The 20752-nt window shown below is 40.8% G+C and overlaps 1 protein-coding gene across 1 annotated transcript in view; it reads right to left on the bottom strand.

Moving 5' to 3' along the window:
• Positions 1-20752, bottom strand: part of CC2D2B (coiled-coil and C2 domain containing 2B) — an 87844-nt gene that overhangs the window by 4669 nt on the left and 62423 nt on the right. Inside the window, exons 24-31 of the mRNA XM_029932293.1 lie at positions 16250-16348; positions 13823-14005; positions 13457-13654; positions 11161-11250; positions 8494-8607; positions 6269-6403; positions 5811-5933; positions 752-810 (exon numbers count right to left, since the gene is read on the bottom strand). Coding sequence (XP_029788153.1) covers positions 752-810; positions 5811-5933; positions 6269-6403; positions 8494-8607; positions 11161-11250; positions 13457-13654; positions 13823-14005; positions 16250-16348 — 1001 coding nt within the window. The remainder of the gene's footprint in view (positions 1-751; positions 811-5810; positions 5934-6268; positions 6404-8493; positions 8608-11160; positions 11251-13456; positions 13655-13822; positions 14006-16249; positions 16349-20752) is intronic.

The raw sequence follows: 20752 nt of genomic DNA, 5'->3' as shown, positions 1-20752 counted from the left end.
CTTTTTTTTTTTTAATTAAGAATTGGGGAAGAAGGAAGGAAATTAGAGGTGGGAGTTTTGGACTAGTGAGAGAAGGGAGTGGCAGAATTATTTTTGTTATGCTTTGTTTTGATTAGTTGGTAGCGGCTTATATGGCGGCCCGCTATGTCAGCATCAGTCACTGGAGACAGTAAGATCTAGAAGCTTCTGACACATTTAGAGTAGGAGTAAGCCCTGCTGCAAAGTTTGTGATTCTGACAAACTTGTTCAGCTTGACCTAACAACTCCCTGGGCACGTGTGTGTGCACACATGTTTGTGTGTGTGTGCACTGGGAAAGGTGGGGGGTGCCGAGGAGGGACAGTACTGAGGTTTCTACCACCCAACTTGGAGTTTTTTCCATACTACAAGTGGTGGGCAGTTTGCCTTCATTTCCTTCCAAGAAGTATTAGTTACTGCATTATTGTTACCATAACTTCAACAGATGTCTGTGTTGAGAACTTCCCACCAGGAGCCCTACAACGTTTTTCAGAGGCAACCATTTTTAAAACTGAGGTGGTCTTTTTTAAGGAGTGTCCTGGAATGGCAGAGGGGCTGCTTTTCGACGCACAGACTAAAAGACGGTGACTCAGTGGAGGACACTACTGTAACCTCTATCTCCTGCTTCTATTGCTGAATCTAATAGGTATTTTGAGAGATTGGGTTGGAGAACTGAAAGGAGTAAGAGATTAGGGAGAAAACGAAGTAATCATAATGTACACATGAAGGTCATACCTGTTCTTTAGATCTTCTATCATGCTTTTATTGGTCTCACAATAAATTATTTCCTCAGGCTGAAATACATAGATAACCGAAAGTCAGATAAGACTCCACAGAGACCACTGTGACATCATAGTCACCCCTAGAGTGCTAATTATAACGAGGGGAACCCAAACTACTTTCATGTGGCAAAAACACTTCACCACAGAAGCACAAAGGTAAAACACAGATCACGGTGTTTCCTTTGATTTTAATACTACTTCACCAGAGCGCGGATGAGGAGTGGATTTACAAGGTATTTTTCCTGGGTAAGAAAGGTCTGCTGCCCACATTCATTTATTCAAACAAATATTTGACATGCTCACTGGTTATACCAGATAATATTTGGCACCTGCACTAGTCTCGTCTGCTTATTAACTGTGGTCTTTGCGAAGTTACTTAACCTCTCTGAGTCTCAGATACCACATCTTTAAGAGAGGGACAATAATATCTTAAAAAATGTTTTTTAATGTTTATTTAGTTTTGAGAGAGAGAGAGAGAGACAGAGAAAGCAAGCTGGGGAGGGGTAGAGAGAAGGGGAGACACAGAACCCAAAGCTGACTCCAGGCTCTGAGCTGTCAGCCCCGAGCTCAATGCAGGACTTGAACCCACGAACCATGAGACCATGACCTGCGCCAAAGTCGGACGCTTAACCGACTGAGCCACCCAGGCAACCCAAGAGAGAGACAATAATTGTACTTACTTCACTAGGGTCTTGTGAAGATTTTTAAATGAAGTAATATACGCAAAGCCTGGCCCATATTGTTCAATAAAACCAGGTATTACTACTACTCTTTCATTTTTTTTTTAATTTTTGAAAGAGTGAGTGAGCGAGTGAGAGAGAGCACACACATGGGTGGGGGAGAGGGGCAGAGTCAGAGAGAGAGAGAACCCCAAGCAGGCGCCACACTCAGTGCAGAGCTGCACACAGGACTCAGTCCCATGACCCTGGGATCATGACCTGAGCCAACACCAAGTCAGATGCTCAACCAACGGAACCACCCAGGGACCCCACTACTCTTTTCACATGGTTATCTTTGTTCTTTGATTGGATATTCTTTTTCTTCCATTTGGCAGGAGCCAGGTCTTTGTGTGTGTGTGTGTGTGTGTGTGTGTGTGTGTGTGTGTGTCCCTCCCTGAAGGGCTCACATGGAGAGGTGGGAGGGGGCTGGGCTTGGACATTTTTACTTTGGGCATTCCTGAGCTGAGAAGTAGAGGCAGCTGTAGAGACAGGGACATCAGTGGAAGGAGGCTTGTGCAAAAAGTTCTTAGACCTCTGGGAGCTAGAATATTTCAAGAGTGATTGAGAAGATTCAGTCTGTCATGTGATGACCTAAGCCAGTGGCTCCTGAAATGTGGCCCCTGGACCAGCAACCTCACACCTGGGGACTTGTTAGAGATACAAATTCTCAGCCCCCACATGGGACCCACCGGATCAGAAACTCCCGCGGCAGGGGCCAGCCGGCCAGGGTGCTGATGCCACCATGGACAGATGTGACAACAGGCCCAGGCACAGGGCGTCCCCCCTCCACAGATCCCGCCAGGAGAGGGGAGACGCTGGAGAAAGGAAATTATGTTGCCCAGCCACCAGCTTTCCCAGACGGCACAGGTAAACTGAATGCCTTTATTGCTGCCACCAAACTCTGGGCAACCCTCCAACACCTCCATTCCCCTCCCTGGCCCCTACCTCCATCAGGTAACTCTTTCGGATCAGTTAGGCCACCTTTGGGCCTTTTCAGGCTCTTTTTCAAGAGCCCTGGGTTATGTTAACTCGGGAAGTCCACTTTCCTTCTTTGGCAAAGGCCCCTTTCCTTCAGGGAATTCATATCTTTTAAAACTTCAAGAAGATTTCCCTGTTAACTTCATCTCTGACTACCCACATGCTCATCTTACACACTCAAATTTACATTCTCAATTGCGATAAAAAAACAAGTCTTCACTGTAGATAGTGGTTTGTTTGGGGATGTGTGTGGCAAGACAGAAGATTGAGGGACATTAACCCACAGGAAAGGAATCAGTAGAGACACAAGTCAAGTGCAATTCTGAGTTTTATATTTATTGATTCAACTTGGCAAAAGGTTTGTTTCCATGCTCAGGCGGAGTGGCTTTTAAAAACCACAGTTCTGATCATGGCAGCCCTTGCCTTAGTGATGTTAGCTTCCTTTTTTTAAATTTTCTTTTTAATATTTTACTTATTTTTGAGAGAGAGAGAGAGAGTGTGTGAGCAGGGGAGGGTCAGAGAGAGGGAGACACAGAATTCAAAGCAGGCTCCAGGCTCTGAGCTAGCTGTCAGCACTGAGCGCAACGCGTGTTCTGAACCCACAAACCGTGAGATCATGACCTGAGTCGAAGTCGGGTGCTCAACCGACTGAGCCACGCAGGCGCCCCCATAGTGATGTTCGCTTCTGACTGCCCTGACTGAGGACAGAGGCCCACGTCCTAACCAGGACTCCGCTCACCCCTGAGCTTGTCTTGCTCACCCCCTGGCTGCAGCCAAACTGGCGTTTCAGCTCCTCGACGGACACCTGCCTGCACCTGCGGATTGTCATGCCTGCAGTGCCCTCCCCTGTGCTGGGACTGTTCTCTCTACCCCGACCTTCCTCCAGGCCAGTTCCTGCTCACCTTCCTCACTCTGCTGGTCACTGCTTTTCCCCCAGGAAGCCCCGGGAGCTGTTCTTCCCCCTCAGGCCCTCTGCTGCACGCTCCCAAAGCACACTCATTTCTTCTGTGATTTATCACTCTGTCCTGCACCTGCCTGCTTCCTTCTCTTTCCTCCTTGAGAACACAAGTCTTGGCAATACTGAGACACGTCTTTTCCTTGTGGTACCGATGCCTGATATGGCACTTGCTCGTAGCAGGCACACAAGCAACATCTCATGAAGGCCTAATCAATGATTAACAGTAAACAAAAAAACCTCATCTCTACATATTTCACCTCCCTGCAGGAGGCAGTAAGACATCAGTTGCAGATTTGAAATGAAGAAAGCAAGGTACGACTTGTAGATGCTGAAAATGTTGTTTGCTCAAGAGAGAGAACTACATTTCCCCTTCTTTATAATGACTTTACAAACAGGAAATTAAATATATATATATATATATATATATATATATATGCTTGCATCACATGAAGAATGTTTAGAAGGATACAAAAGTAACTACTGTTTATTTCTCAGAGAGTGGGAAAGAGATGGTGAAAGGAAGACATTCTTTATACAGTTTGGTCTGGTATGATTACTCCCTGCTACTGAGATGCATTCCTTCTGATTTTGTGAAATGCCTCAAATATACAGATGAGCAGAGAGAAAAATGTAATGAAAATCCACCCAACATACCTACCACTTAGCTACATCTCACCTTTTTATTCCTACATATTTGTTTTAGATTTTTTAAAAAGTAAAACATCACACACCGACTTGAAGTACTTTGTGTATTGCTCCCCGACCTCACTCCTTTTTTCTCTCTCTAAATGTAACCTTTAACCTAAATTTGGTATTTATCATTCCTATGAATGCTTTTCCATTAGCGATATGTGTCTATATATAAACAGCACATCATTTTCAAACCATCTATCAGTGATTTTGTACTATATGTGTCATTTCATATATTCTTCACTTTGCTTAATATTACTTCTTTTATATTCATTCCTGTTGATATGCAAGGCTCTAGCTCAGTGGTTCTGAACCTCAGCTGCACATTGGAATCACCGGGGGGGTTAAATAATATGGGTGGGTGAGTTCCATCCTCAGCGACTCTGATGTAATGGGTTGAGAACTAGTGTAAACTGGTGTGTGCTTTTTATATACTGTTATAGAGAAGGTTTCATAGGATGAGTACTTTATGACTCGTATTCTCTTTCTGGTTGATGATTTTTTCCCTATGTCAAGCAATTCTGTAAGGAACACTGTTACACTAGTCTGTGTCCCTGTGCGTGCTCCTCGAGGGCGTATGCTTGGAAGATGAATTGGCGGACCAAAGGTTGAGCATCTTCAGCTTTATCCCATATCATCGCACTGCTTTCCAAAGGGTTTATAGCAATTTACCCTCCCACCATTTCTCTGCCTCTTCACCAACACCTGGTAGGATCACACTTACTATTTTTTCTTTTGCCAATCTTATCCATGTAAAGAAGTGTTTTATTGTTTTCAATTGTATTTTCCTGATAGTGAGCCAGATTGAGCATCCAAGTTTCTGCTTCTATGAATTGTTTTCTGCCTATTTTTCTACTCCTTTTTTTAAACTTTTACTACCTCTGGGCTCATGGCTCTTAGTTGATGGGTTTTTTTTTAATTGCCTGCACGTTGCCATACCCTGGTCCTCAATCCAGAAAAAGCCACTGAAGTGGAATCTGAGGTGCTTCACAAAGTGATGCTGAGCCGTCTGGTAATTACGTCGTCAGGTCTGTGCTTCCCCCTTTCTCCTCCGATGAACCCAGCACCGAGTCTGCAGCTCGCCCCCCCGCCCCCCCCCATTCTTCTTTCGAGAGTGGTGATGTAGGGGACCCATCACAACCTCTGGCTTCAATGAGACTGGCTGCAGTTCCCCGGATTCCATGAACCATTGTCAGACCTTGTTGCCAACCTTTGTTCAGCCTTACTCACTGCTAGCATTTCTGTCCTGTTTCTACTCCAGACATAACTGTCATGGTTTGAAGCCCAGATTAGCCTTTTGTTTTTCAATTTTTATATTTTATCATTACTATGGATGTGGAGCAGAAGGGTTAGGTCAATGTAAACTTACCACACCATCTTGACATTATATTTTCAGTTTTAGAATAAACATTAACACCTTTACTTTAAAATCTACATTCACAGTTAATATGGTACCTTCTTTTCAATTCTTCTTTTCTGCAAGTAGAGGAGTATAATCAGAGTAGCCCAAACTCAGGCTGGATGGCAGAGAAAACTGGACTTTATTAACACTGCCAAGTAATTCAATATACAATCAGCTATATAAACATAACAAGAGCTGGCACAACCGGTAAAGATTAGAACCAATGGTAACTTTAATACGGATACGCCTGAAAAATATAATTTACCTGTATACTTTGTGCTTTTGTCCCTTGGAAATTTTTGGGAAGCAACTGTTTCCAGAAACTTTCTTTTGAATAGTCAAAATGTACAGCCATTGGTGTATTATTTTGTTGAATATTAAACCAGACCTATTGAAACATGAACGTAAGATTGGAAGAGGCACGCGGGAGGAAAGCCCCTCCCGGTTAGGACGGAGCAACAGTCTACAGTCCTGCTCCCCAGCGAGGCGGTGGAAGGCAAAGAGATTCCACGGGTGCGTGAACACTCTCGACCTTGCAGGCCCCACAGAAGCCCCTGGGGAGCTCTGGGGATGAAAGACCCTCTGGCCCCACAACCCAGGGGTTCTACCTCAATGTCTGTTTTCTTCAGAGCGCACCGGCCTCTAATGTAGAGCCGGCATAGAGGAGAGCTGTTTGGCTCCTGAGGCGATAACTCCACATAAGATCCCCTCCCATATACTTACATTTCCATCATCAAACAAACAGTCCACACTTTGTAAGGGACAAAATGGGTCAAACTGCTTATAACATTGCCCAGTTAATGGATTCCAAAGCAAATATTCATCAGTTTCTTGCGTTAACACATAAGCCACTTGCCCCTGTGTGAGGAAAAAGATGGTTAAAGTCATTTTTGGTGGGTGGTTGATTCAACTCATTTTATGTGTGGAAATTATAATGTAAGGATATGATATCTTTGATTCCTAAAAGTCTTTTTGGGGGGTGGTGTCTTCAGTCTTTTTGAAAAGGAAAAAAGCTAAAGCTCCAGAAATCTTCAGGCCCAGGCTGGCATGAGGGTTCAAAGGAGAGACCTTCTGAGGGTGTGCCCTCACAGCAATAAAACACACTGTTCTAGAAAAATCGGTATATTTTGACAATTTCCTAACAGCTAGCACTGAAGTGTGTGTGTGTGTGTGTGTGTGTTTTAAAATTTTTCTTAATGTTTTTATTCTTCATTTTTTGAGAGACAGGGAGAGACAGAGTGCAAGCAGGGGAGGGGCAGAGAGAGAGGGAGACACAGAATGTGAAGCAGGCTCCTAGCGGTCAGCACAGAGTCCAATGTGGGCCTCAAACCCCTGAACCATGGGATCATGACCTGAGCTGAAGGCCGCTTATTTGACTGAGCCATCCAAGGTGCGGTGCTCCTGAAGTGCTTTGAGATGGGGACCCTTTAGTCTAATTCACACAAATGCACTATATGAACTAACCCTGCTTTGAGTGGAATATACTTGGGGGCTGGAGGAGAACCCCATGCAGAGTTAGGAAATGGACATTTGCCCAAGGCTCTGAAAAAGCCAAGTGAAGTTAAAAAGTCATTAAGTTAATTTTGAGCATAAAATCTGCCATTGGAGGCTAGAAAGTATACAGGAAACCATCTGAGGAATAAAAGTAGTCACTATATTATTATTCTGTTCTAAACATATCTTTTTAAGCGCAAAAGTTTTCTTAGCAAAGAATAACAACTTCAGGTAATAGTAAAGACAATTGAACACTTAATGGGAATTTATGTGCACCAGGTACCATGCTCAGCATTCACACTAAATTTTTCACTTGCACTCACTCTAAATTCTTTGAGGTAGGGGTGATATTTATGCTCATCTTTCAGATAGAGTCAGAGGTTGAAGGATTTCTACTAGTGTAACTGTACATGGCATTAATCCTATTTATGGAGAAGATAACTGAGGTTCAGAAAAGTAAGTAAACAAGGCTGGGACCATACAATTGGTTTTAAACCACTCTTTGACTGACCCCTGAACACATATTCTTAACACTGCGCTTCCTCTCTCCAAAGCTCTTGTTTTTTTATCACTGAGCTCTGCTTCTTTTCAGGAAGGGGGAGGCCTCGCCTCAACCACAGAGCGGAAGTGAAACACACAGCTGAGTACCGCCCACAGTGATGACTGGCAGGCATAAATGCAAATGTTTGTTGACCTATTGTTGATGGTGACTGCCATCTAGTGGCACTTAAAACTATACAGGGGATTGTGAGGGGGATTGCAAGCTAAAAGAAATAATAAGCCATGTCAAGGAAACACAGAGAAATAAGTGATCACAACGCAAAGCCTAAAACAAGACTGGGAATCTTGACCCTTATCAAGATATTCATGGTAGAAATAGAAACAGTCCAAAAGAAGATCATTTTCTGGAGGTATGAATGCAGGAGTATATAATTAAGGTGTAAAAATGTCAGTAGGTGAACACAAATGTCAGGCCCACTTGTATGACTAAAAATCGAGAAATTAAGAATAAGGAGAAGTATTTCTTAAGGATCATTAAATATATAGTATTAGAAAGTTATAAAGATGGTAGTGGTGATGATGGTGAGTGACCCCTACAGCTCTCACCATGACTGTCACCACCACCACCACTAAGTGGTGGATACTGAAGATTCACCAGGAACCAAGGTATTCTCACTGCCACACATTCACTATGTAACTTGACATTTTAGTAACCCCACGAAGTAGCACTATCATTAGCACAGTTTTACAAAGAAAAGAAAAGGAAAGCCTTTCTTTACGCTGTGGTCATTTTGAGGAGCCAACATTATCCTCTTACCTAAGTCATTGGTTGCCCATGAAATTCCCCAATTAGCTTGTGAAAAGATGGAAAGCGGGATTGATGTCTTTTAAACTCGCAGCTGAGCGTTGATTAGTTTTGTTGACACTGTGTAAATATTAACACAAGCACTTACTTCCAACATTGAGGTCCCCAGGAGGACCAAAGCCTTCTTTCCAAAATACAGAAAGAAATTACAGAGTAGTATGGCATGTTCTTCCTTATTGCCGATAGCCAGACTGACGCAGCGCTGCGGCAAGAGAAAAGCAAGAAGGCCAAAAAGAAAACAGAAGAGAAAGATGAGCACGGTGGCAACCATCCAACAGACTGGGGGCCCCTCTCCTCCCTCCAGCTTCAAACACACATATTTTTGCCAGGTTACTAGGTTGGCTGGCCACAAAGCTGCAAGGTCTGGTCCGTTCTGCCTGAGAAAACACTGGTGAGAGTACTAACTTGGATTATAGGGGTCACCTCTACTGTGGGACAATTAATGTGGATACTGTGTAAGTGACCAAATAGTTTACCATCCAATCTAGAATGTTTCTTTTGAGGACAAATATTAAACTGCCCTGGGCAAATAGGGACATATGGACTGATATTTTAAGAAAGCCTCATCTGATAGGAAATCACATAGAGGTTTTAGAGGACGGGATCCTTTGGTCAATGGTTCTGTACCAATAGAGTGTTCTCAAGTCACAGAGAGAAAGAGATTGGAGTTGAAGCCCAGTCAGGAAGATGATTGAAACATCTGCAACTGAAAGAGCTGGACATTGGGGCTGGGTGTAGTCAAATATAAGGTTCCTAGTAAAGCAGCTGTTGCAAGAGAGAAAAAGCACAGCAGAGGTGGCAGACTGGTGGTCCATGCCCTGGTTGTGGTCAAAGGTGTGTTTTTTGTTTGGCCCTGGAATGTTTTTTAAAATTGGGAGATCTCACATAAAACTCTGCATTTCTGGATTCCCTTGAAAAACCAAAAGATCTAACAACATATATGGGCCCAAACGTTCATACAGCAAGTCCGTTGTTGAATAGCAGCTGCAACATTTAGACAGAATGTGTGCCTTCCAGTTCAGTACAGTCCTCTAGAAAGGGCCGTAGTGGCCAGGGAGGTAGGGATGGGGGCCTCAGGCAGTGACTATTTACTGATCTGTATGAAAGCATCCCATTGTTTTAACAACTGATATGGTCACATCTGTACACACTGGCAGAACATGATGGTGAGGGATGGAGGTTAGGGAGGATGGTAACATGGCTCCTCTGAGAGAAAAGTGTGAACAGAAGAGTGAAGGGCAGGATATGAGTGGTCTTCATTGTCAGGCTAAGGAGGTTATCCTGACTGGATTTCATAAGAGGAGGAGGGAACAGTGAGAACAGGTCACTAACCTACTGAGTTCCAGATGCCTTGCACATATGTTGTCCTTTCAAAATCCCTATATAACACAGATGAGGAAGTTGAGGTCCAAGAAAGCTAAATGACCTACCTTAGGTCCCACAGTTATTAAGTGGTTGAAGTGGGATTTGAACCAAGGTTTGTTTTTCTCCAAAGACTGTGTATTAGGTAGTAGAAAATAAAACTTGTCCTGTGACAGTGTAATCGTTATATATCATGGGCATCCCATGGCCAAAGAATTCATGTCAGTGAGAAGACATTAGCCAAGAGGAATCCCATACTTGTAGAAACCTCTTGGTTATGGGTATTGTTGGATTGGTGGTTGGGGTGGGGAGGAACTCAGGAGTACTAGTATTTGCCTGAACAGTTATTTTTATGGTTATTTATTTTAGCTATTTTAGATGTTCTTTCAATGTTCTGCAGGATTATAATACCCATGAACACATTTTGATTAGATGAAAGAATCTCAGAAGAGTCTCAAGTTAATGACACTGCCTTGAGTTCTACTAGAACCACATGCTTGTGTCTCCCTTGTTCTCACTTAGCACAAGCAGAGTAACTGACCTATTAAGTGAGCCCTGTGCCCCCTAAATCCACTTCAGCTCAACTCTAGCCTCTAAAACATTCTAGGTCAGTTCCAGGACCATTAGCTCCAGATGGAAAGTGTCCCCCTCCAAGCTTCCTATCACACTAGTAATTTTCAACTAAAAATATTTGTTGAATGCTTGCTAATTTATATAAAAATAAATAATAATCAAGTCTACCTAAACATTCAAAGAGATTAAACTTGGAATGTAAATGTACAGAGTGGGATGCAGAGTCAATATATAAACAACTAAATGTAAGAGCACTGAAAAAAGCGCTCTACTTAGGGTTGCCAGATTTGTGGGAAAGATAGAATGACCAATTAAATTTTCACTTAGTATAAACAAATTTTTAGTATAAATATGTCTCAAATATTGTATGGAGCCTATATTCTATTTGGTGACCAATCTGAAGAGATTTTTAATCCAGGTGCTGAAAAACAGCATTGCTACATATGCTCCTCATTGAGATGTGGGGAGACTGGGGAAAGCTTCTGAGAAGTGGTGGTATTTGCCCTAGACTCGGTGTCTGTCCAGCTCCATAGTGACAGGCCAATTTCTGTCTGGAGGATGTCATAATATTGTACTCCTGGAATCCCCATTGCATGAAAATACTCATGAGTTACCACTTATAACATTGAATAGGTTGTTCCTCTTTAAGAATTATTTCTATGGGTTATTATAGAACTGCATAGGATGTATTAAATGATCAAATGCTGTCAAATTTCACAAGACAAAGTATTACATTTGTGCATAACATTTTTAAAAATATATTTAAGAGAAAAGTAAGGAATATTTACTATACATTTAATTATAAAATGTAATTTGTTACCTCTGATGTCATCCATATATCAAAACCATCATTTTCATCCAGAATATCAGGCACAATAGGAATCAAAGATACAAAGCGAGCGATAAGGTCCTAGAATAATATTAACTAACATTTATTAAGTTTATACTACATGTCCATCACTGAGCATAGTGTTTTACATGCATGACCATCACATTTATGTATCCCACAAGCCCATGAAGTACATACTATTATTATTTTTGTTTTACAGAAGACGAAGAAAGCACAGCCTGCTAGGATAACTTGCCCAGGGCCATACAGCTAGCACCGTATGTGGAATCTCTGGGAACAAGGCCAAGTTAGCCTGACTCCAGAGTATGCCTATTAACCATTACACTTTACTGTAATAAATTCTGGAAATTTAAAACATTATATATATTACACATATACTTTAAATTGCAACTGTTAAATTTTTTAAAAAGATATTGAATAGCAAAAGCCTGATTTCCTTTTAGGTTCCAAATCAATTAGAATTATTTTTATTAATATAAACTTGCTACAAGTTGTCGGAGCAGGAAGATGTTGGTACAATTTGTTTTCTCAAACAATAGAAGTTATCCTGTGGACTGTTTCCCCTACAGGGCTGGAGACAAGGACTCAGACTAAAATAGGAAAGTAGAAAGGGATACAAATAAATAATGAGTCAACACAGAAAGTTTACTAACATTTTCATTGATTTATAATAGCCATCCTTTATGCACCAATGACCTCCTATATTGGTCATGTTTTTGACTTCATGATTCATAGTCCTTCATAAGCAAAGTTGCGAAGAGTTATATTTAAAACCAAACCAAAACAAAAAAGGATTGGGGTGCCAGGGTGGCTCAGTTGGTTGAGTGTCTGACTTTTGATTTCGGCTCAGGTCATGATTCCAGGGTCATGGGATCAAGCTCCACGTGGGGGCTCCACACTGAGCATGGAGCCTGCTTATGATTCTCTCTCTCTCTCTCTCTCTCTCTCTCTCTGCCCATCTCCCCGCTCTCGCTCGCTCTCTCTCTCTCTCTCTAAATAAACCAAAAAACAAAACAAAAAACCTGCAAAGATTGTATTTGAAATAAATCTAGAGCATTATTAACTCTTTGGACTTTGGGTGTCAGAAAACATAGGCAGAAAGAAACGCATGATGGAAAGGCAGAGTGTAGCAAAAAGCAACCTAAGTTAGGACTTCTTATTTCATCCTAGAATTCAGCTAAAGGAGCTTTATAGTGGACAAATAATGCAAATATTCTGAGGTGAGACAACTGATTCAATCAAACCTGAATAAACAAAAGGTATAAGTGATTTTTCGTGGATGCCTTTTAAGAAAAGCTTATTTTTTTCTTCAAAGAGGAGACTTATAGTTCTGTTCATAATTTCCTTTCTCAAAGTGGAAGGAAGTTTTGAGTCCATAGTGAATGAATCTTCATTTTATATGAACTTCCATTTTTTAGTACGTCTCTCTTGTCAACTGGTAAACAGATGTGCATAAAGCAAAAGTCACATAGGATGGGGTAGGAAGTGTGATGGCGTTTTACAGAGAAAAATATAACATAGTTTCTTCATTCCCACATACAATGAGAAGCAATCCTGTGGGAAGCAATTTGTAGGACACAAGTCCTTTAGAAACATAACTTTCAAAAAATGTTTATTGATTTACTTTTGCGGGAGAGAGAGATTGAGAGTGAGAGAGAGTGAGCAGGGAAGGAGCAGAGAGAGAAGGAATCCCATGCAGGCTCTGCACTGCCAGTACAAAGCCCAATGCGGAGCTCAAACTCACCAACTGTGAGATCATGACCTGGGCCGAAACCAAGAGTTGGATGCTGAACTGGCTGAGGCACCCAGGTGCCCCTAGAAATGTAACTTAATTTTGCCTGAAGTCAAAGGAATATTTCTGTGTCATTTTTCAAAGTTTGGTAAAAATGTTACAAAGCTAGTGTGGTCACATGAACTGGTGTAGCAACAGTGACTCTCTAGTCCACGGGGGTAGAAATGAAGGAGATCAGGAAGAAATATTTTCTCCCATCTGGGGCTCAGGAGGACGTACTGTAACATAGATAGTTTCTCTCTCAGGAAACTGTCTTTGAAAACAAAACAATTTTAGTAAGAAAGTTATGCTCAAAGTTAATATAAAAAAGTAAACAAATTAAAATATAGAGTAACAAAATGTTCTAAAATTTACTATGGTGATGGTTGGACAACTTTGTGAATATACTAAAAACAACTGGATTGTATACCTTAGATGGGTGGATGATATGTAATGTGAAGTATTTATCAATAAAGCTACTAAAACACATCTTACAAGTGTTGCATTAGAATCATGAAGAAATATATCCAGGAGTTGCTGAGGTGGATTTAATGCCTTGATGTATCTCGTTACTAAGATCTGCATCCCTTCACCATTAAACACAGTAGTTGTGATTCTTCGGTTGGGAAACATCGCCTTACAACTTTTTTTAAAAATCTGCGCCCTCTCAAAAACATCTGTTTGATCTGAAAACTAGAATCAAATGCAAAATATTTCAACTTTATTCCATACTGTTCCCACAGGAAAATATCAAGAACCAATGTTCATTCTTATCCGCTTTGAAATTATTATTACTAGCTTTTAAAAACAGTTTATACTTCTTTAATAGTACCTATAAAAACAATTCAGTGCAAAACCTACCTTGTCTAGTTCTGAATTACAGGTGACATATGATATTTGAGGTTCGATGGTAGCAAAAATATTTAAGAAGGTACATTCTTTTAAATTCTGCCCACTACACTCTTCTTTAGGAGACACATAAGTCTTACTCCAAGTATACCCAAGCAAAACTGGCGGAGTATTTACTTGAAATGTTCCACTAATCTGAAAGAACATATCAATATAATAGATTCTGCATGATGAAATGACATCAGTCAAACACGGTACAGCGCGTTCCCGTCTTCTCCTGAGGGGGAATCGGGCTTGCATGGGCGCGCACATGCGGGTTCTACCAATATGTACCTGCACAAGGATGATCGGGTTCTCCATGGAGATCTATTCATGGGCACCCTCGACACCCTGGGTCCCTGTCTACCATGCACTATGTGGAGAAGGTGGATGTGAGAAAGGCATGAAGCAAGGGTGCAAGTTGCCCTAACAGAGTGATAGAAGTTCATAACAGATCTAATTCAGGCCCCGAGAAGATGCCAAAAGACCATGTTACACGGGGTCTGTTTTATATCGGGTCTAGAAAGAGAAGACAACCCACAGGTCCACAGGAGGAGAAATCTTGTGTGCATGCGCATGTGTATGTGTGTGTGGAGGGAGGAGCTGATTTACAATAATAATGACTAACAGTAATAGCTAATAGTTACTGAACACTTACTATGTGCAAGGCACTGTGCCAAGTGCTTGATGTAGGTCACATCAATGAACTAGATTCCCCTCTTATCCCTACTTTGCAGATAAGCAACATGAGGCTCACGGAATTTGAGTAATCTGTTCAAACTCACACAGCTAATGAGGTCTGCCCCCTTTGGAAGTTCCCATTCTTAACCACCTCTCTATCCTGGAGTCTGGCCTGAGACTAAGAGATGCTCGGAGATTTACTGATGTAGGAAGCCCTCTACCCCAACAGCCTAAATTTCTACTGCTCTTCCTTGCAGCCCTTAGGCTTGCAACATGCTCCCCATTGACATCCCTCGTGATAACATATTATGCAGACATTTCTACTCTCTAATACGCATTCTCTCCTGCTTTCTCACCAATGACAGGCACATAGTGGCCAAGTCACATAAATGTAAGAAGTCTGCCAGGGTTTTCTGAGAAAGTGGCCTGCCCCTTCTAGCTTTACCCTGCTCTCGTTTGCAACATGAATATGAGGCTGGAGGTACACTGAAAAATTTGCAATGAGGAGGATGAAAGGCACATGATATATAATGTGATGATATTCTTGAGCTGCGACACTGTCATCTAGACTTCTTTCTAGGTGAGATAAACAGCCCCCTTATATCACTCACTGTTAGCTTTTCTGTGGCAAATTCGAATCCACACATAGTTCCTTCTGAGTCAAATATCCTCTTTTGTTTGACAACCACCTTTAAGGACTTGATTCAAAAGTTATCTCTTCGGTAAATACTTTCCTGACCTTGCATTCTCCTTCTCATACCCCTTTTGTTCACCCTTGGCCCCTCTGAATAGCCCCCACTCCTCCGCCAAACCAGGAAGAGTAAGGTGCTCCCTACTGTATGTTCTCAAAGTACCTGTCTTCAGCCCTATCAAAGCACTATAGCATTAGCTTTCTTCTATAGATAGTGAGCTCCTTGAGATAGAAAATTCATTTCTGAAACTTCTATGTATGGTATAGCTCTGTAAGTTACTAACAAAGCCCCAGATGGAATCTAGGTTGGGGTTTTTCTATTTTGCTGGTCATATAGGCATGTGTGTGCTACACAACTCCACAGGAGAGCCGTGTGGGGAATGTCACAGAGACAGGGGCTGATCATCAGTCTCACCGTTATAAGCAATGCTGAGGAGCTGAGACTCCTGGAACTCATAGTCACAAAAAACATCATTAATCATTTATCATTAACCAAAGAACATTTGTGAATCTGATCCTAAAAGACTCTTATATGCAAATGTAAATGTTGCTTCAAGACCTATGGCTGGCTGTGTTATTCTTTTTTTTTTTTAAGTTTATTTATTTTGATAGAGAATGCTTGCATGCATATGAGCAGGGGAGGGGGAGAGAGAGAGAGGGAAAGAATCCCAAGCAGGCTCCACGTTGTCAGCCCAGAGCCTGATGCTGGGCTCGATCTCATGTATCATGAGATCTGACCTGAGCAGAAATCAAGAGTCAGAGGCTTAACTGACTGAGCCACCCATGTGCACCTAGATGTATTATTCTTTATCAGTGAACACTTTAAACATAAGAGATAAATATGTGGGTGTCTCCTGTTCTAGAGACAGCTAAAATATTTAAATACTCCAATACCCCATGCACTCAAAAACAAGATTGCTTTGACCTACCAACCTGGTAATCACAGAATCTAATTCAAAGATAACAGTAAGTTTCTACTAGCTAAGGTAAAAAGTCAGAATAATTTGCACATACTCATTTTCTATTACCTCACATTGCTGCAGGAGAGCAGAGAAAGGGAAGACAATGGACCCCAGCCAATTCTTTCTTATATGTGAATGACTACTGCAGCTCTTGAAATAGGGATCCTAGTAACGCAAATAATTTTTCTGTTATTTACTTTATATTACATGATGAGTAACTTCACAAATTTTCAAGTAAGCATAAAAAATTATGTTTTCTTTTTAAAAAGAAATGAGAGTAAACAGAAAGAATATTTTTCACTTTCTAATTTCTTTAAAAGATACTTGACTATTTAAAGCATAATAGTGACTCACTATGGGGTTTATGGCCCATGTACAGCTATTTACACTACTGTAGTAGGTATGCTAAGTGCAACAAACTTTTAAGATACCTAAAGAATATAGAGAAAAGAATAAACTCAACCCCCAAGACATCACCATCATTAACATTTTAAGATGTTAAATGGTAGTGAAAATATGTAAATGATGAAAACACATTCAGAGGAGAATAGCATCATAGATGGTGGGTAAGGAGAAAAGCAGACTTAGAGTAGAAGTTTGATGGCTGATAGAACATGGTAAAAAAGAAGCAGGTTTGCTGACAAAGCCAAGTAATTTAAGTGCATGGTGTCAGCTAGGAAAATGTGACCTCCAAGGCTACCTTAGCTTAAGCCCTTAAGACCATGCAATTCAGTTTTCTCTGATTTACTTCACAGTCTTCTGAGCCTAGTTCAGTTTCTTTATCTTTCTTTCTTCCTCCCTTCCTTTTTTTCTTTCCTTCATTCCTCCCCTTTTTCTTTTCTTTTTTTTCTCTCTTTCTTTTCTTTCTTTTTTTTTCTTTCCTCCTTCCCTTCCCTTCTTTCTTTTTAAGTTTATTCGCCCTATATAGTATCTAAGGAAGTTTTCCCTATTGGGAGAAGTGACCGTACTGATAGACCAATTCTGAATGCTTGGTATGTTATGTTTCTTTTTTAATTATATTTTTAAAGCATAATTTATCATCACATTGGCTTCCATACAACACCCAGTGCTCATCCCAACAAGTGCCCTCCTCAATGCCCATCACCCACTTCCCCCCTCTTTTAAAATTATTTTTTTAATATAATTTATTGTATGTTTCTTATGCTGAGAGATTATTTTTCCCAAGGTCCTGATCACCTTTATCATAGGAATTTTAGATTTGCAAGATTGGTTTTATTTCCTTTCTTTTCTATCCTCACTTTAGCCTTAGATAGAGCCTGCCTTACACTTTGAGGAACTTGTCCTTGGAGAAATAAACAACAGGCCATCCTGTTAAAGTAAACAAGAGACCATCCGTCTGTGTGCAAAGAGAAATTAATCATTTTGGTCTGTTTAGAATATCATGATTGATTCTAGGCATGATTAAGCCCCATCATGGTGCAAATTGGGAAAAGGAAATGTAATAGTTAATTTTACATATCAATTTGATCAAACTAAGGGATGCCCAGATATATAAAACACTTTCTCTGGGTGTGTCTGTGAGGTTGTTACTGAAGAAACTGGCACTTGACTCAATGGACTGAGTAAAAATCATCCCTCACCAATGTGGGCAGAAATCATCCAAATCTCTGAGGGCCTGAATAGAAAAGGGTGGAGGAAGGGCAAATTCTCTCTCTTTCTTCTTGAGTTGGGACACCTATCTCCTCCTGTTCTCGAACATTGGAGTCCCTGGGTCTCCAGGGCTTCGGACTCTGGAACTTACACCAGCAGTCTCTCAGTCCTCAGGTCTTTGCATTCAACTGAATTATAGCAGTTGCTTTTCTTTTTAAAATTTTTAAATGTTTTTTTTATTTTTATTTTTGAGAGACAGAGACAGTGCGAGCAGGGGAGGGTCGCAAAGAGAGGGAGGCACAGAATCCAAAGCAGGCTCCAGGCTCTGAGCTAGCTGTCAGCACAGAGCCCGATGCAGGGCTCGAACCCACAAGCCGTGAGATCATGACCTGAGCTGAAGCTGGACACTCAACCGACTGAGCCACCCAGGTGCCCTAGCACTTGCTTTTCTGACTCTTCAACTTGCAGATGGCATATTGTGGCATATCTCAGCTTCCACAATCCCATGAGTCAATAATAAATCTCCTATAACTATATACCTATGTCCATCTATGATATATCTTTGATATATCTATATATCTATCCTATTGATTCTGTTTCTCTGGAGAATACTAATACAGAGAAAATTAAAGGGGGAGAGAAGACATATACCATGTATGTGGGATTGGAAAGTTCAGCATTATAAAGATGTTAATTCTAGTTGAATTGATCTATGTATTCAATCCATCCTAATAAAAATACTAGCAGGTTTTGTCTTGGTTTTGGAAAGCATAAGGTGATTCTAAATTTATATGGAAATACAAAGAGCTAAGAATAGCCAAAGAAATCTTAAGAGAAAGAAAGCTGAAAAACTTAGTAAAACTTATAACAAAGCTTTAGTATTTAAGACAGTGTGGTATTGATGCAAAGATAGATAACAGACAAATGGAACAGAATAGAGTCCAGAAAGAAACCCACATTTTACAGTCACCAGATTTAGAATAAAGGGTGACTTTGTGGAGGAAGAGATGATCCATAAATGGTGCTGGGTCAACTGAATACACTTATGGGGGAAAAATAATCATGAACCTCTACGTCACAGACACATAAAAATCAATTCCAATTGGATTTTAGATCTAAATGTGAAAGGTAAAATGATTAAACTTCTAGAAGCAAACACAGGATAATATCTTCATGATCTAAAGTATGCAATATTTCTTTTTTTAATACAGTTTATTGTCAAGTTGGTTTACATAGAGCATCCAGTGCTCATCCCAACAAGTGCCCTCCTCCATGCCCATCACCCATTTCCCCCTCTCCACCCCCCCCCATCAACCCCCGGTTTGTTCTCAGTATTTAAGAGTCTCTTGTGGTTTGCCTCCCTCTCCTTAATTACTTTTTTCCCTTCCACTCCCCTATGGTCCTCTGTTAAGTTACTCCTGTTCCACATATGAATGAAAACATATGGAATCTGTCTTTCTCTGCCTGACTTATCTCACTTAGCACTAGTACCCTTGAATTCCATCCATATTGCTACAGATGGCCAGATTTCATTCTTTCTCATTGCCAAGTAGTACTCTATTATATATATAAACTACATCTTCTTGATCCATTCATCAGTTGATGGACATTTAGGCTCTTTCCATGATTTGGCTATTGTTGAAAGTGCTGCTATTAACATTGGGGTACATGTGCCCTTATGCATCAGCACTCCTGTATCCCTTGGGTAAATTTCTAGCAGTGCTATTGCTGGGTCATAGGGGAGTTCTATTTTTTACTTTTTTTGAGGAACCTCCACACTGTTTTCCAGAGCGGCTGCACCAGTTTACATTCCCACCAACCGTGTAGGAGGGTGCCCGTCTCTCCACACCCTCACCAGCATCTGTAGTCTCCTGATTTGTTTATTTTAGCCACTCTGACCAGTATGAGATGGTATCTCAGTATGGTTTTGATTTGTATTTCCCTGATGATGAGTGATGCTGAGCATCGTTTCATGTGTCTCTTGGCCATCTGGATGTCCTTTTTGGTGAAGTGTCTGTTCATGTCTTCCATCCATTTCTTCACTGGATTATTTGTTTTTTGGGTGTGGAGTTTGGTGAGTTCCTTATTGATTTTGGATACTAGCCCTTTATCTGATATGCCATTTGCCACTATCTTTTCCCATTCTGTCAGTTGCCTATTAGTTTTCTTGATTGTTTCTTTTGCAGTGCAGAAGCTTTTTATCTTGATGAGGTCCCAAAAGTTCATTTTTGTTTTTGATTCCCTAAGTAGGCAATATTTCTTAAAGAGGACCAAAAAAGCACCACCACTGCAGCTAGTGGTGATGACATCAAAAATAAATCATGATTTTCTGTTCATCAAGACACATTAAAAAAGCAAAAAGGATAAGCCAACATGGGGAAAATACCTGTAAAATGTATGTCTGATAAAGTACTCACATCCAGATTAAACACAGAACTGTTAAAAATCAATGAAAAAAAGGGCAAAATAATGGGCAGAATGGCCAATAAGCATAGAAAAAAAAGGTGCTCAATGTCATGAGTTGTCACGAAAATGTGACTTAACACCCATAAGGTAATACAGTTGTATTCATCAATATGTTTAAAATGAAAAAAACCAGACAATGCTAGGTGATGACAAGATATGGATCAACGGGAACTCTCATAAACTGGTGGTGGAGGTGTGAATTCACACAACCATCCTGAAAATGGCTTGACATTGAACAAATACAGCTGGGCACATGCACAGTCCAAGAGGTAGCAATTTTACTCTTAACTATACATCCAACAGAAATGCAGACTAATTTCCCCAAGACACATACAATTATATTTATATCAGTGCTAAATGTAAAAGCCAACAGCTAGAAAGAAGCAAATTATCTGTCAATAGAAGAATGCATAAAAAAGTTAAGGTACATTCCTACAACAATACACCATACAGCTATGAGAATCAATGAGCAGTGTTACAGAGGACTCTTAC

Source organism: Suricata suricatta, chromosome 2, assembly GCF_006229205.1.
Source record: "Suricata suricatta isolate VVHF042 chromosome 2, meerkat_22Aug2017_6uvM2_HiC, whole genome shotgun sequence".
NCBI lineage: Eukaryota > Metazoa > Chordata > Mammalia > Carnivora > Herpestidae > Suricata > Suricata suricatta.
The sequence above is the reverse complement of the archived record's forward strand: the minus strand, read 5'-3'. Positions and strand labels throughout refer to the sequence as shown.